Raw genomic sequence first — 17,586 nt, forward strand, 5'->3', positions numbered from 1 at the left:
AGGCTTTGAACTACGTCTGAGATAAATTCTATTCGATTTATTTAGTTGACCTTTGAACAATGCAGGGGTTAGGGGCGCCGACCCCCATGTAGTCGAAAATCTATGTATTACTATCTCTGCCTCAAAAACAAAGGAATCGATAACTCACCCAAGGGCAGAAAGCTGAAACATTTGGGGTAGAATCAGGACTCAAACCCTCGTTCTTTTGATTTCACATATTGTGATCTCTAATCAAACACAAACTTTTCCCCGCGGTTAATTGAAAGATCTGTAAAATGAAAATACAGGCGCTATATTTATTGGAAAAAAATCTCCATATAAGTGGACCCACACAGTTCAAAACCTGTGTTGTTCAAGGGTCAATTGTATTTGTATTTCTCTCTCTAGCTGTCTTCTGACAGTGGTGTAAAATGAACAGTGAAATGCTCAAAACTCGTGAGAGGAAATAAAACTGGTAAAGGATAGACTAAGAAGGCTGAGGGCCAGGATTATAGATTAACCGCCTAATTAGCCCTTCCATGGGTGACATTGATCTGAATGACTGTGTTTAGCAGGGTGGGAAGCTTGTATGTTTCACATTTACTGAGAACAGTCCTGGTATTGAATGATTCTGGTTTCACCTTTTTCGATCTTCCTGGAAACATTTTTGCTGCTAGGTTTCCCTTATTCCCCAAGTGTTGCTAAATTAACACAGGCCTTGGAAACCCCTGAAAAGTCCTCTCCGTTTGACATACTTCTCTTATTTGTTCTTTTGAAAGTGTTGATCTCGAGACAGGCTGAAGCCTGAGCCTGGATGGCAGTGATCTGATTGATTCCTCCCTGCCTTATGCTCTGTGGTCGCAGGCCTTCTTCTGGAAAGGCCGTATCAAGTTCGTCCACTGTTGTGAATGAAAATAATCCGTTGGTGAAAGCACAGAATTAGAAACCTCTTGGTATATTTATTTCTGTGTCTCAAGAATTCTGATTTAAAGCAGACATTATTTCAAGTAATGTGAACAGTAGGTCGTTCAGAAGTCTCGGATGAATCAATGTTTTCTTCCCTTCTCTCCAAGAAAATCTATTTAAAGCAAAGGTCAAATCTGGGCTGGATTTAGAACCTAGTAAATGTAAGTCTGGAGAACAGAGCCGCTTCTCTTTTTTTATTCTCTACATAGTTTCAAGCACTAGGGACACTCTGGCCTCTTGCAAATCATCATTTCCCACATATTTCTGGTGTTGGTAATTTTTCTTTTATTCTGGAGGACGGGGGGTAATCTGTAGCACAGATAGCTAGTGAATTTGAGCCCTCGTGTGTCTTCGGGCTTGTTCAATTTGGGAATAACTTAAACTTTTAAAACTTGTCTTGGAGGAGTTTGTTAGGCTTTGAACTACATCTGAGAAGGATGGATCAATGCACCTCATGTAATTAACAGGCTCCAAAGTTGAACCGTGTGTCCACCCGCCCTCCCCTCCCCTCATCCCTCTGGTCTCCGCCCTCTCTCCGTCTCCACCAAGGTCGTCCAGCTGTTGTTGAAGGTGATGGCCCCGCCCACGGCCTGGGTTTGTTACCCACCCCCCACCCCGGTATTTCTGCTCCTGAAGTCTTCATATCGACTCTTCCTCAGCCCGGCCTCACCGTGTGTGGCTCTTGACCCAGCCCCTGGACCAGACTCCACTCCCCACGCACGGCTCCCTCCCCTAAGCCATCCTTTCCCTCGGGAAAGATTGGAGCATACCTTTGGGTCAACCTCCTCCTGAGCCTCGAGAGGTAGCAGTGAAAGCATCAGCCGAGAGAGCCCTCCTCCCCAGGAGGGCAGATGGTGAGAGGGTCCAGCAGTAAATGTGGAGAAGGTGGGCTTGCTGAGTGCCCTGAGGGTAACACAGGTCCTTGGGCTGAGCCCTGAATCATTTTCCTTATAGGATTCAGAAACTCAGCTTTCTGGAGGGATAAATTAGGAGTTTGGGATTAACAGATGCAAACTATTAAATATAGAATGGATAAACAACAAGGTCCTACTGTAGAGCACAGGGAACTATATTCAATATCCTGGGATAAACCATAATGGAAAAGAATATGAAAAAGAATATATATGTATAACTGGATCACTTTGCTGTACTGTACAGCAGAAACTAACACAATATTCTAAATCAACTACACTTCAATTAAAAATTTAAAAAGTTAAAAAAAAGAAATTCACCTTTCTTAACCCAGGATCTTTCCCCCTCGCCCCAAGCCTAGCTTCCCAGGGGGTGTCTAGGTGTTCCTCCACGGATGCTGATGGGTGAGGACAGGTGTCAGGCTGCAGTTCCTTTGCAGAGTTGATTCTTTGCTGGGGTACCCTTTTGTCCATCGTGAATCTCTGCTAAGTTTTCCAGTATTAAATTTTCCTCTTTAGTTCTCTTTAAAGGTTGACAATTATAAACTAATCTCTGGGCTTTGTTTTTTTTTTTTGTTGTTGTTTTTTAGTAGTTTTCTCTTGCTCCTTGTTTCTCCCCTGTTAGAATCTATTTCTCTTTCATTTATGTTATTATTCATTTTTTTCCCACAGCTCTCTATAATGGTACGTTAAGGAGTGGTGGGGTCTGCGGATAATTGCAAAGTGCCTGTCTCGCCTACCAACATTCACACAGAAGTACACGCTCAGTCTAGTAGACCTGTGCTACTCTTCTGACCAAATCAAGCATTTCCATTCTTGTGTCCCTGGTAGAAAGCATGCTTCTTAAAGACTGGTGGGCAGGGGGGAATCTATTATATCTTTATATCTCCAATACTTTGAGTATCACCTATATGTAACAGCATAGTATTTGTTGAATAGAGTTTAGTAAGGTTTACAAAAATGGTTTCTGATATATATATATGTAAAACTATTTGGTATGGTATATTATAGTGTATATAGTATATAAGTATTTTATATATCATATATGCCATATATATAATATATAGGATGTATATATATATTTTTCTCAGAATAGCTTATCATCTCTTCTCTCAAGCTTTTAGTACTAAGACTTGCGACCCCCAAAATATATATATACATAAAGAAGGAAACTCTCATAGGCACTTTAGAAGTTCCTAACTACTACATCGAGTATGCCATCTTATTCAAAGTTTTTAAATAGTAAAGTGGACGCTTTATCTTTCCCTATAGAAATGCTAGCCATCTGGAAGGCTGTGTGTGTGTGTGTGTGTGTGTGTGTGTGTGTGTATGTGTATGTGTATGTGTGTGTTAGAGGTGAAATCTCTGCAGAAAGCCATTGAAGAAGCTTCAGGAAATCTTCATTCCTCTGGATCCCTTTTGGGTTTTACATCTGGGAATTTGTATGTTCTCTCAAAATTACTAGTTTAGTTGTAGAGGCTGATCCTTTGTCAGCTGGGTGGAACATAGAACCCTGCACCCGTATTAGAAACAGCCCGGAAAGCCCTGAGAGAAGCGCCAGTCGTGTCCCGTTAAAGATCAAAGAAGACGGTGCTCACCAAGGTGAGCGGGTCCAGCACAGTCCTGCAGGGCCAGCAATGTGCAGGGAATGTTTGAGGTCGATCAGCGTCCCTGAACTAGGGTGCCGTGGCCGCCCTCCTCACAGTTATTCCCACTTTTAGTGGCAGGTGGGCAGAGGAACAGAGCGGCACGTTCCCAGGAGCCAGTGATACCCGGTGCCCAGTATCGAGGGGCAGTCAGTGGGGAGGGGAGGCGTCGTAGCCAGGAGAGGTCCTTCCTGTATCTCAGGCCCAGCGGCCATGCAGGACACGGGCCCAGGGGTCCCCGATACTGTAGTTTTCAAGAGAAACTGGTATCAGAGCTTTCATGTGAAAGTGCCTGTTTTTGTTTTTGTTTTTTAAATTTTGGGTGAAGTAGGGTTTTTTTTGTTGTTTTTTGTTTTTGTTTTAAGGTGGGATGAATAACCTAAAATCAACCTATGGATTATACTTCCTGGCCTCAAATGGACTGTCGGGACCTTTTGTCCAGTTAAGCCTAGACTGTTGTGCTATGGCCTGTAAGTCGCTGTCTGCTTGACTGAGGCCATTCGTGTCCAGTTTCCGATGGACTCCTGCTTCCTGGCCCTGCTTGACCTTCCCCCCTGGCATGTGTCCCTGTGCATGTGCCCCATACGTGCCCCCAGGGACATTGGCCCTGGGGGCACGGCCGTGTCTCAGTCGCATCCCCGCCTACTTACTGAAGGTGTGAATGGTCCGCGAAGCTGGCGCCTCCAGGACTCTCAGAGCTTTAGCAGAAAGCCCGTGACCCCGGGCACGTGCGGATGCGCGGAGGGGACCAGCACGAGCAGAGTGGGGATGGTTCTCCGCCGACGGTGAGCGATGGCTCTGCCGGGGTCAGTGTCCAGGGAGCGGCGGCCATCGCTCAGCACCTGCTGAGCGACGCGCTTTGTTGGCTTTGCTCGCCGAGGAGGAGTAGGGAGACTGCCCACATGGTTTCCTTTCCGTTCTGGGGGCAGCGTGGATGGAGAGGTCATGTGATCCACACGGAACAAGCTGCGGATGTTCCGTGGGAGCTTTGCGGGCGCAGTGGCCGGCGTGGCTTCCGAGAAGCAGGGCCCCCCAGAGCAAGGCCGGGTGCCGCCCGCCATCCAGCCGGCCTGCCCACCGCGGTCTCGCAGGGAACAGGGGTTTCCTCTTAACCCAAAGACCCTACTCTCTCCGCACAAAGTCACATCCGCTCTGCTCTGGCCCCCGGTCCCGGGCCACCCGCCCTTCCGCATCCTCCCGGGCCTTTCCCGGTGATGCCCGGTTTATCCACCTGCCAGAGGCTTACACTCAGCCCCGTCTTGCCTCTCGGCCTCCGACTGTTCACCGAGCACCGCGCGCTCTTTGTTCAGCGCGTCTCTTGGTTTTGTCTCCATCATCCCGAAGAAGGCGGGACCCTCATCACGTGAAGGCCCCTTAGCTGCCCTGTGTCCTCCTTCCGTCTTGCAGGCGTGCCACCTGGTGGGCATTTTATACGTAGAAGCCCGCGCCAGCTCCCCGCAGGCCCTGGGAAGGCGTCCTCGTGCTTCCCGCTACCGCAGCCCGCGGCGCGTCCCCCGGCGCATCCTAACGCACGCCTGGGGTCCCCGCGCCTCACGGGCCTTCGGTCCTGCGGCCTGGATGTGCACACGCGCCGAGTTTTGGCTCTTGTGTGTTGTCTCTATGGCTCTTTCTTCGTCTCTGGGCCTCTCTACCCCTAGAAGCGTATGCACATAATAGACCCTCAATGGGTAAAGGGGACATGAAGGCTTTTTGTCCTTGCTCTGTATTTCAGTGTCAACTTTATCTCCATAACCCTGAGTCCTTGCCAGTCTGCGGAGAGCAAGGTGAGGAGTGTCCCAGACTGCCCGCCCTCGCCCGCCCTGGCTGGTCGTGGGGTCTGCCTCTCGGCCAGGTGCCCAGATGAAGCGCGCCGAGGCTTCCTCCCCGCTCCGTCATCAGGGTGGAGGTCTCCCGTGGAAACGAGACCTTTCCTACACTTTTACTGATTCATGTGGTTTTATTTATTTATTTTGAAGATGTGTGTGTCATGGAACATGCCCCCGACTTTTCCGACTGGAGACGATCGTTCAGGAAGTGTATAAGTGTGTGACCGTGTCCCACGCTGACGTGAGATGTGTCCCTAGCAGAGCAGAGGTGGGTAGGCAGCTGGTCTCTCTTCTCACGTGACAGCCTGTTCTCCCCAACGACAGCGATTCCAGGAAAACTGAAGAGGACCCGCGGGCAGGCTCCTTCCAGAACCGGGTCAGGGTGGGCCAGCTGTGGCTGGGGAGCATGTGGGTGGCAGCCAGGCCCCGCCCTTCGTGTCCCGTGCTTTCGCCTCCGTGGACCCGGGATGGGAGCCCAAGGGCCCATTTTCTCGCGTGGCTACACCCTTCACTGCCTGTCAGCCCAGCCTGCTGCTGCCACACGTGCATTTGGGGACCTTTCATGATCTGCCTTCACTATTTCTCTTTCAGAAATGTTTCGTTTTTTTTTTTTTTTTTTTTTTTTTTTACTGTTTTTGTTGTTCACACCGGTCTAAACACAGTCTGGACACATTATAATTCCTCTAAGAGTCCAGAAGCCTTTAGAAGTAGGAAGTGCAAAGGCTGTATTATCGAAATAGTAACGTTAAAAGCTTAAATCCCCAACGTCGGGAAATTAATATTATGATGTTCATTTTCTTACATGGCATCCATAAGGTTTATTTTAAAAGTTAGCATATGTTTATTAAGAAATTGGTCTTATCATACAGCAAATAGGTAGTTCAAGCATTGAGATGATTTTGTGGTACCTACGATGTGCTCCCTATGAGGACGTGACAGATGTTAGCATTTGTCACTGTGGAGCAAATGTAGATCTTTAGTTTGCAATTGGTATTTTATCTTTTCTTTAATTGAAGTATAGTTGATTTACCATGTTGTGTTAGTTTCAGCTGTACAGCGAAGTGAGTCAGTTATACATACATATATATGTATATGTATACATGTGTATATGTATACATGTGTATGTATATATGTGTATATATACATATGTATTCTTTTTCAAATTGTTTTCCCTTATTATTATTGAGTATTATACTCAGTATTAAAAAATATTCAGTATAGTTCCCTGTGTTATACAGTGGGTCCTTGTTGGGGTATTTTATCTTTTTGTGTGAGACTAATAGCACTCTGTCTTCTTCTGCCAAAGTTTAGCTGACATACTTAATTACACAGTTCATTAAAAATACTCTAGCAACTTTTTCTGCAGTACTTGGTTTTAAAATTTCTAAACTCAGTCACCATTGTGTTTGCTTTGGGCACTTTATAATTCATCCAAGAATCAAGGCGACTTTAGAAATAGTTAAACCAATGACTATATTATAGATATATAATGTAATATACATATGTTAAAAGTTAAAAATGTAAATCTCCAAAGGTTAGGAAATTAAGTAGTTAAGCTGAGGTTGTTGTGTTGACAGTAAAATTATTCCTGGTGAGTGTGATGATTCTTTTTGGGAGGGGGGTGCCCAAGAAGCTTGGAGTGCATCAGGTACTTTAGAGATTAATGTGTTATTTGTGACTCTTTCAGAATCACTGACAGTACTTTTTTTTTTGTCTGTTGTATTTTGTATGAGTTCTTTATTTTTTTATTTTTAATTTTATTGAAGTCTAGTTGATTTACAACGTTGTGTTAATTTCTGCTGTACAGCACAGTGACTCAGTTATACATACATATGCTCTTTCATATTATTTTCCACTAGGGCTTATCACAGGGTATTGAATGTAGTTCCCTGTGCTCTACAGAAGGACCTTGTTGTTTATCTAGTGTGATGATTTTAAATGTGATTCATTGTGTCCCCAAAATAGATAGTGACTTCCTGAGATCCAGTCTGGGCAGATGTGTGAGAAGCAACTGTTCCGTGGAATTATAGAGGGTCATTTTATACGCAGCTGAGTGATCCCTCACAAATGCGGATGTCACATTCTTCCTGCGGGAGGGTCACACTTTGAAATCATTTCTTAAAAAGGGTTATCTCCTTTCTCAAAAACAGCAAAAAGGGTCCATAGTAGAGGTTCAAATACCAAATGCTTTTTCACGCATCTACATTATTTTTGAGATCTTATACACAGCTATGCAAGAACACATTTGTTTAGTATGTAAAAGGATTCCTGGCGCTAAAATCAAAATCTCGTTTTGTGGAAGAAAATAAATTAAGCATATTAGGTGTGCTATTTAATATCCTTTGAGAAGCGAAAGAAAGTACATATTTTCAGGGAGGTTTTTAACCTCGGTGATTTGAGCTCTGTCACAACTGTTAGTCAAATTTTCTTTCAATAAATAGTGGTGATTGATAGTTTTCAAACTGTCTAGGCTCTGAAGCCTAAGTGAATAAATGGTCTCTTTCTTAAAAATGATACTTGTTGGTGAGCAGCTGCTGCCCAGTTTCTTTCACGTGCCCCACTTGCTGAATCTCTCTTCTAATCTTGCCGGGGATGCCTTTCCAGGAAAATGTGGATCTTTTCGAGATGGAAGATGTAAAAAGAAAAGAAGAAACTGAAAAATTAGGGTCTCCAGCCCTGAAGAGAGATTCTTGGCGCTGGCCTCCGTACGTGGTGGTTATTACCCTACGTAAAAAATATTCCCCGTGTATTACGTGAGCTATTCCACTGCGCTTAGTTGTACACTATGCAATCCCAGCAAATAGAAATCCATTTAATTCATTGAGCATTAAAAGAGATTTGACACCGTTAGTCATTTGGGAAATGCGAATTAAAACTACTAAATCTAACACTAGGTAGCCATTAGGATCTAAGGCTGAAGTTAAAAAGACGGCTGGTGTCCGTGTTGACAAGGATGAGGCATAGCTAGAATGCTCAAATGGGACCGTTGAGAAGGCAAAATGACGCAGCCGCTTTGGAAAACAGTCTCATGGTTTCCATAAAGTTAAACGTGTGTGTGCTCTGCGTGTATCTGTATAGACGGTACGGCGGAGTAATTTCCATTTAGGTATCTACCCAAGAAAAATAAAAACATATGTTCACACAAAGCCTAGTATACAAATATTTATAGTAAAATTATTTGGAATATCCTAAAGCTGGAAACAACCCCAATGTGTAATAACAGGTGAGTGGACAGTTGTGGTGTAGTCATACATTGGAATACTACTTGGAAACAAAAAGGAGTAAGCTATTGATAAGTGCAGAAACTTTGGATGGATCTCAAAGGATTAGGCTAAGTGAATAGGCCAGACGGAAAAGACTAGCAACTGTGATTCTGTTTGTATGGCATTCTAGAAGAGGCAAAACTATAGTAACAGAAGTGGATCAATGATGGCTGGGTGCTGGCGGTGGGGGAGGGGAGGGGAGTGCTTGCAAAATGGCTCGAGGGGACATTTGGGGTGATGGAAGTCTTCTGTATTTTAATTGTAGAAGAGGTTCAAAGAAGCTGATTAACAAAAACAAAACAAAAGCAAAAAGACTTCTGTAGAGGTTACATGCTAGTGTGAATTCAGTAAATTGAGTAGGTTTACACTGAGAAGATAATTTTTTTTTTTTTTTATCAGAAATGGAAACATTCTATGGGAGGTAGAGACGGCCAGTGTAGAGAAGAGCCTGATGGGGGTGGTGATAAAAGGTGATCTGCAGGTACCAGGCAGGCACCTGGGTACCTGTAGCAAGACTCCACATTATCTCTTTAGGATGTTTGCTTCACGCCTGTGAAGTATAATCTCACCTTCCTTGAAATTATTTGTATTATAGGAAGTCCTTGAAACATGACACATTTAATAGATTCCTCTTATCTGCAGATTCCTCTTCTCTTGAACCTGTGGCCTAGAGGATGAGCATGACCGTTAGAGGCTCACAGGCCCAAAGTTCATTCAGGAGAAGGTACTTTGCTCCTGAACTTTAAGGCTGAGTGTGATGATTTGGCTGAGTTGCCGCTCCTGAAACTCGAGCCATCCTGGCTTTTCAGCATCGTCAGCTCTGAGCCTGTTGGAATTTGCAGAACATCAAAGTGAGGGCTGAGGCAGCTGCTGCTACCAAGGCGTCTCAGAAATTGCTCAGGACACCGCCGAGCTCGGGGAAGGAGAGGATGACCTGCCTCGACAGAGTTCACTGCTGCCGGCACTGTTTAATTTTGAGGAGCGAGTCCTGCTATCTGCAAATTTGTAAAAATGCATCCGGGTTCTAGAAATGGTCGTCTCTCCTGATTTGTTTACTGAATCTAAAGTGATTAACAGTAGAACCGCCTTCCAGGTCCCATCTGCCTGTAGGCTGAGCGGGGTGCACTTCAGCTGTGCTCAGGGGCCATGAGATGAACCTCTGATCTGTGAATCAGCAGAGAGACAACCATTTCCCGAGATCACAGGGTAGCACTGTCTATGGTGTTTATAGAATCTTATTTAAAAACCCGGAAAGGCAGAGGCAAATGCTGACCTTACTGATAAGAAGTGCAGGGTTCATCATGCAGCATGTCTGGGGAAAAGTGTCTGACGTGGCTCAGGGATCAGCCTTTACTCAGAGTTGCCCACTTTTGGCTTTAAGTCGTGTGTGTTTTCAATTGTGAAGGAAAACAAAATGGAAGAACATGTGTGCAAAGCTGGAAATATATTTTTTCATAATAATGCCTAAAAGGCAAATTCTAATGAAGAATTTCGGGATGTTTTGTAACTTTCAGGGAATGAAGCCCCAGCCCCAACTCCCTATGCCCCCCTAACAGCCAAGTCCATTGTAACTTTCTGTAGTCGGTTTTTTATTAAAATCAGAGACTGCAGTATAAATTTTAACAACTAGGCTAAATAGGCGTTAACAGGCCCTGGGATCCAACCACAGTTTGTAACATCGTTCCTTTGGGAAAATAGATTCTAAGTGCCCAATAACTAACTTACAAATAGACTTTTGAATCATAGTGCATTTGAGAATAAGGAACTGTTTGTGATATTAACACCTCCGATTGGCTTGCTCCAGAATTGCACAGAAGGGACCTATATTCTGCCACACATGTGTGGTGAGCCGAGCTAGTCTGGGTTTGATCAAAGATTATTGCTGAGTGGGCATTGAAAGCGTAGGAATTAAAGACCAAAGTAGAGTCTGGAGACAAGTCAAGGGTGGAGTTGGAAGGATGAATCTGGAGGGAGTTCAGTGGTAGGAAAGGTTTTCGATCTCAAAGGCACAGGTGTGATTCTGAGCAGGTGAAGTGCAGGGAGAACAGAATGGTTCAGGTAAGGGGGAAGGTTAGGCCTCGAGGACATTGACGGCAAAGAGTCCAGGATACGTGGAATAAGGAGAATCAAGGACCAATCATTTTTAAGGAAGATGTAACGTAAAAATGTACCAGGAAGGCTGAATAGCCCACAAGAAGGTCAGACAAACAGCTGCCTCCAAGACCAGTAAATAATCTCTTAAAGATTAACAGTGAAGGGTTAGCCTAGACACATCAATTAATTTAGGAAGTCAGCACATTTATGGAGCACCTGTTCTGCTCTCACGTGATCAGAGATTGGCAAGAGGAGCTTCTGCCTTCATCGAATTTAAAATTTAGTATAATTCCAGCTAAACACAAAAATGAGCCACACCAGACAAGGGTATGATCCTGGTGAGATCTACAATCTGCCCATCAGGAGAATATTAGGTTTTGATTAGTTCATTCTTTAGTGTGTGTATTTGCCGCCCTGATTGTATTGTAGGACTTATGGGGGTAGATACCATAGAGCATGGTAGGAGCTCCAGTAACTACATCTTGGTTGGTTGACGGTCATAGGTTTGGCTCATGTAATTGTTTAGTTGAACCCATTTGTTAACGTACTGTACTCTTTACCAGTGTGTGAGAAAATGCCCGGTCAGTGGACTATAAATGTGAAATCTCTTTTATCGGTGTTGCGTGATTTAGGAATGTTTGGTGTTCTCACTGCAAGCGGACAGCTTGGCCGCCATGTTTCTACAGGGTGCAGTTCAGCACAGCCAAGGGGTCATTACTCCCATGGGCATCGCCTGCTCCTAGTGGCCTTGCCCTGACCACCTGCCACCCCCCACCCCGCCATGCATCCTCAGCCTTGTCTCCCGTGTTGTGTATGGTGTCCCTGCAGTTACTACGTTAAGGTAGAAACCTTACTCCAGGCAGTAAACGTGACAGCTTGTTGCCTGTGCACTGACTGTGCCCTCATGGTCCTTTCATCTCTATATCCGCTCTGCCAAGAAGAGCTGCATCGCCAGTGACCTTTCGTCTTAGTCAGCTCGGGCTGCTGTAACAAAAGTACCATGGTCTGGGTGGCTTAATAAACACCAGGAATTCACTCCTCATGGTTGTGAAGGCTAGAAGCCCAGGATCAAGGTGCCGGCAGATCCAGGACCTGAGGAGGGTTCTCTTCCTGGTTTGTCTTCATGTGGCCGGAGGGGGAGACTAGGGTTGAGGGGTGGAGGGAGGAAAAGGGATCGCACAGCCAGTAACAAGACTGATGCCGACGCTGGAACAGCGCAAGCTTTACCGAATGGCCAAAGAATGGAGAAGCGGCCACTTAGTTCACAAATTGGCTTCTCAACCCAACTGGGTTGAGAAGCTGATATATATACCAAATATATAGGAGGGTCAGAGTGAAAGGGAGGGATTTGGAAAGAGTAGCAGGAATATTCAGGAGTTATCCGAGACTAGGGATGTGTTTGGACCCGGAGCTGATGCAATACTCCTTTTCAGTCGTTGTTTGGGTTTTTCTGGTGGTTGTCATGGCAACTGTCAACTGTCCTGGCACTGGTGGGTGTGTCATTTAGCAGCTAATGTGTGTACAGTGAGGCTCAAAGTCCGCTGGAAGTCAAGTCTTCCGCCATCTTGGGCCTAGATGTTTCTAACCAGTTCTTGTTTTTTTCTATGCAGCTTCCTCCTGAAACTTAGATAAGAGCAATTGGTTTCCATTCCTGGGAAGGGCAGGGGTATGATTCTGGGGCAAGAGCCTTGGTAACATCAGGAACATAGTTTTCTCAGCATGTTTCTGCCATCATATTCCCTTGGCTCAGGCTTCTTTTGGTGGCACCCCTCCGCATCATGCCCGAGCCTCCCACAGTGATCGGTGGTCAACCCCCAATACTTGGACCGCCCCCAGGAAGAAGAGCCATCAGTGTCCGGTCTGTCCTCATGCACACTCCAGAAATAACCCCAAGTAGAGAAAGTACCCTTCATAATATCACTGTCTCTGCGTAGCTCCACTGGTGCTGTGTCCCCATAAAGAAAAGCCGTAGGCAGGGTCTGTGCATCTCAGGGATTTGTCTCCTCAGCCTCTTCCTCAAAGGACCCTGGGCTGGTCTGAGCCTCTGCCACGGCGCCGGCTTGCTGTCCGTGGACCAAATCTGCAAACTCGCCCTAATTGCTTTGGAGAGACGTTTCCCAGGAGGGTTTTCTGTCCACTGTGCTTGGACCCCGGCAGGCACACCCTCCAGAGTTGCCCGGACCTGTCTGATTCCCCCGGTGACACCCCCAGGCTGCCAAGCTGGGGTTTCCCAAAGTGGGTGGAATTTTCTTCTCTACCCTAACTCTAAAGGGCAGGCTGTTTGCACAGATAAAGTAAACATAGATGTTTTGTTTGAGATTCAGGATTATGCAACTAACCAAGAATAAGAAGTATAAAGTGTCCTTTATTTTTAGTAAAAGTCAATTTAACTTTTTTTCTTAGAGCATTATTTTATCAATTCCTCTATTACTGCATTGACAAAGCAGGCGTTGTCACCTCTGGCATTTATTCACTGTCTGAAGTGGCAGAGATGTGTGTTTTCCTTGGTGTAGGAAGTTCTTCATGAATAAATAGTGACAGGAAGAGGAATGGGTTTTACTGGATGCTTATTATGTGCCAGTAGGTTACTCTGAGTAGCTCACTTTTCATAAGAAAAGTGCTATGAAGTGAGTATTCTTAGCTCTGTTTTACACTCGAGAAAACTGCTGTTTAAAGAGGTTTTGTATCTTGCCCAAGGTCACAGAGGTAATAAGTGGAGAGTTGGGACCAGACCCCAGGCCACCTAACCATAGCACCACAATTGTGCCTTAGATGCGTCTTTTTGATATTGTCAAAGTCTCTTGTTTAAAGGGTAACTGAGCAGTAAGACAGTATATTCTGCTTCTCACTTTGTGATGGTAGCTGATCCTCAGTTTAAGGAGGGCTGGAAGAATCCCTGTTCATTCCACATATTTCTTAATTGTAATTTTCCGATGATAGATGTAAATGTAACTTATTAGCCGAAGGACAGTTGTCCAGACAGAATAATTTCAGCTGACTTGTGTGCTTCCCTGATTAACTTAAGCAGGCTTTTTATCATGAGTCAAAAATTGTCTTCTTATATATTATATTTGAACTGGATATCCTATTCGTAATCACAAATTCCGTTGGAAGATCAGAACATCCTTGTGTTTAAATCTTAAAAGTGGTTCTGTGCTTTAATTCCATCTGATAGTAGACATCACACCAAAGCACTTATTTAGGTTGGTAGCAATGTTTTAAAGGTATTGGCAGTTTAATTTATTGGATACTTTTTGTAACATGAAAAAATTATCAGTTCGTTTCTTACTCCGATGATACATGGAGAGAAATGGTTTAATCTGCAGATCTCAGCAGAGAATGGAAATTCATCTTTTGTGTTATTTTTATATCCTCTAATATCTTTTGGATGCTTTAAAGGTGACCTTGTGTGAACTGAGAGATGCTTGGCATTTAAGCTCCAGCAACGTTACCTTTTCCCAAAAAACGTATTTGTTTTTATGGAGTTTCCTGTTCTAGGGACACCAAGAATAATATGTATGTAGTATAAAGGAGGGGAGAGAAAGATAGTCATCAGAACCTAAGCAATTAAAGTTCCAGTGGAGAAGAATTTGGATGCTCTAGGTCAGCCATAGAGGGCAACCAGAGTAGGTTGTTGTAAATATCAAATGTAAATATCACTATGAGGGGACTTCCCTAGAGGTCCAGTGGTTAAGACTTGGCCTTCCAATGCAGGGGGTGCAGGTTCTACCCTGGTTGGGGAGCTAAGGTCCCGCATGCCTTGGGGCCAAAAAACCAAAACATAAAACAGAAGCAATATGGTAACAAATTCAATAAAGACTTTAAAAATTGTCCACATCAAAAAAAAATCTTAAAAAAAAAATATCACCATGGCGATGTTTTCACCTATAACACAGACCTAGAGGGCAGTCCAGTGTAATTTTAATGTATAAATATGCCAAGTTGAACTCTGTATGTTTTACATTAAAACGGGCATGTTTTCATTTTAAGGAACTTACTTTAGATTTCTGGGCTTTTCTTTCTGCTTTTTAAAAGCTTCTGTTTTCGATTTATTAAAATGTGACACGTCCACCCACCCCCCTACCCTTGTTTCAGGCCACGCGGGCAGCCATTACTCAGCACTGCGCTGACCTTGGGAGTCTTCTGGGCAAGGAGAACGACGCGGCCCTCATCATCGACGGGCACACCCTGAAGTACGCGCTGTCCTTCGAGGTCAGGAGAAGCTTCCTGGACTTGGCCCTCTCGTGCAAAGCGGTCATATGCTGCAGGTAGGCCCACGGAGGCTGCCCGAGACTCATACTCTGACTTGTCTGAGTCCTGGGTTTACGTGAAAGAACCGCGCGTGGGAATAAGCTTTGGGGAAAAAAAAAAAAAGCAAAACAATAATACATATTCAACTGTCCTCTCCCAGATTGCGTGGAAGGCGGTTAGTGGTTTTTGCATTTTTGTTTTGTTAATTGACTTCTGAGCGGATCAAAGTGATCAAAGCCAGGGTCTCGGGTCATATTCACATAGGATAAACTGAAACACTCGGCCTCAAGCTCGTGGGATGTTAGAAGGGTCCCAAGGACTTGGTTCCTTGGTTCCGGATGGATGTGCTCAACTTCCAAGTCTTGTGGGATTTGGATGCCTCTTTCCTGATGGACAGTTGGTGTTTCTTTTCAGTCCACAAGGAGCTTTGGCTGGGGACCGTGCTGTGACAATTTTTGTTTTAAGATCTAACCAGATGCCTCTGCTGGCTTTTCTCAAAATCTGGGAAGGGTTTTTAGGGTGGGATGGTTACAACCCATTGACTACTGGCTATACAAGGTCCAGTTTTGATAGAGATTTGAAAGTCAGGCAAATTATAGGCAGACCTGGGAGATACTATAGGTTTGTTTCCAGACCACCACAATAAAGTGAATATTGCAATAACACAGGTCAGGTGAATTTTTTGGTTTCTCAGTGTGTGTATAAGTTATTTTTACACTATACTGTAGTCTATTAAGTGTGCCATAACATTGTGTCTAAAAAAATGTACAAACAAATCAGAAATATTTTATTGCTGAAAATATACTCACCATCATCTGAGCCTTTAGGGAGTGGTGATCATTTTTGCTGTCCAGGGTTTGAAATATTTTAAGAATCACCAAAATGTGACACAGAGTCACAGAGATACAAAGTGAACAAATGCTGTTGGAAAAAAGAGCCCCAGTAGACTTGATCAGCTCAGGGTTGCCACAAGCTTTCAACTTGTAAAAAACACAGTATCTGGTGAAGTGCAATAAAGCAAAGCGCGATAAAATGAGGTCTGCTTGTATAAAGAGAGTAAACTAAATAAAGATGAGTGGCACCAGCCCAGTTTTGCAGTAAACAACTTGAAAGGTGAGAGAGGGGAGCTTCCCGTTTCTGAAAGCACTGTGTTCAGGCAGCACCTGGTATGCGGTTGTTAAATGCTCAATGCATATTGCTGGATTAATCATTTCACTGGTGCCTGGTCTTAGATTTTACGGTTATACACTTTTCATACATTGTTTCCTTTGATACTTTCTCAGAAGTCTGTTACCAGGATGCTTTGAACTTCCTTGCTGTTTTAGTCTCTGAGGAACGCCTCCTGTGGGTTTGAGCCTGGTCCAGTTAGAATAACCATTGTCACATTGACAAGTGGCCTTGCCATTTCTGCCTTACCCGAAGGCCCTGGTGATGCCACGCCTCTCTGCCGAGACCACAGGACCCTGCCCGTTGGGGATGCCCAGCCAGTCTGAGGGCAAGCCCCCCCTGCCCTGCCATCAGGAAGGTCTTCTCTCCCAGGTCTCCCCAGCCTTGCCCCCTCCCCCTACTGGTTTCTGTACGAGACCAAAAAATCTGTTCTCATTGTCCCCACGAGTATACTTCCCCCCAGAACCCTGACCGTCTGTCTTCACATAACGATATTCCCTGTCTTTTTTTTTTTTTTTTTTTTTTGCTGTCCTGATCGCTTTTCTTAATTCGGAACCTGCCACCGAAGGCCAGGGAGAGCTGGAGGCTGCTGGAGCCTCCATGCTGGAGGGAAACGTTGCTTTTGTGCGCGTGGCTGTAGGACATCTGAGGACCATGGGGGCAAGGAACAGATTCAAATGTGCTTGAAACAATGGATGAGGAGCCCATTTTGCCTGGAAGTCAGGAAACTCAGTACAGCTCTGAGGGACCTGAGACAGGGAGGGATGATCAGAGCATCTGGAAATGAAAGACCGTGCTTCCTGGTTTTATGATGGTCCCCTCCCTTTTTTAAAAAACCATCTTTATTGAGAAGTCCAATATCACACAGTTCTCCCATTTAAAATATATAATAGTTCAGTGGCTTTTCATACGTTCAGAGTTTTGTAACCATTACTACAACCAGTTTGAGAATATTTTGATCCTCCCCCCAAAAGAAACTCTTTTATCCAATATCAGGCAGTCCCCACCTCCTTCACCCTTTCAACCCCCCTCATTACTAAACGACCATGAATCTGCTCTCTTGTCTCTATAGATTTGCCTATTTGGGACATTTTATAGGAATGCAATCCTATAGAATGTGGTCTTTTTTCTGACTGGCTTCTTTCACTGAGCATGATGTTTTCCAGATTCATCCCTGTTGTAGCCTGTGTCTGTGCTTCATTCCTTTTCATAGCTGAATAATATTCCATTGTAGGGATAGACCCTGTGTTGTCTATTCATTTTGATAAACATTTGGATTGTTGATACTTTTTGACTATTATGAGTAATGCTGCTATGAAGATTCATGTACAAGGTTTTGTATGGATTTATGTGTTTATTTCTCCTGGGTACATACCCAGGAGGGAAAGTGCTGGGTCAGGAAGTAACTGTATATTTAACCTTTGGAGGAACCGTCAGACTGGCTTCTGAAGTGACTGCACCGTTTTATATTCTCAATAGCAGT

General features: G+C 44.5%; 1 protein-coding gene across 3 annotated transcripts in view; it reads left to right on the forward strand.

The window, feature by feature from the left end:
* The window catches only part of LOC309615431 (phospholipid-transporting ATPase IB), a 537,980-nt gene that overhangs the window by 242,319 nt on the left and 278,075 nt on the right, over nt 1-17,586 (forward strand). For all 3 annotated transcript variants that reach the window (XM_082365034.1, XM_082365032.1, XM_082365033.1), the window contains exon 25: nt 14,781-14,953. In XM_082365034.1, coding sequence (XP_082221160.1) covers nt 14,781-14,953 — 173 coding nt within the window. The remainder of the gene's footprint in view (nt 1-14,780; nt 14,954-17,586) is intronic.

This window comes from Balaenoptera borealis (assembly GCF_965194805.1).
Source record: "Balaenoptera borealis genome assembly, chromosome: 18".
Taxonomy (NCBI): domain Eukaryota; kingdom Metazoa; phylum Chordata; class Mammalia; order Artiodactyla; family Balaenopteridae; genus Balaenoptera; species Balaenoptera borealis.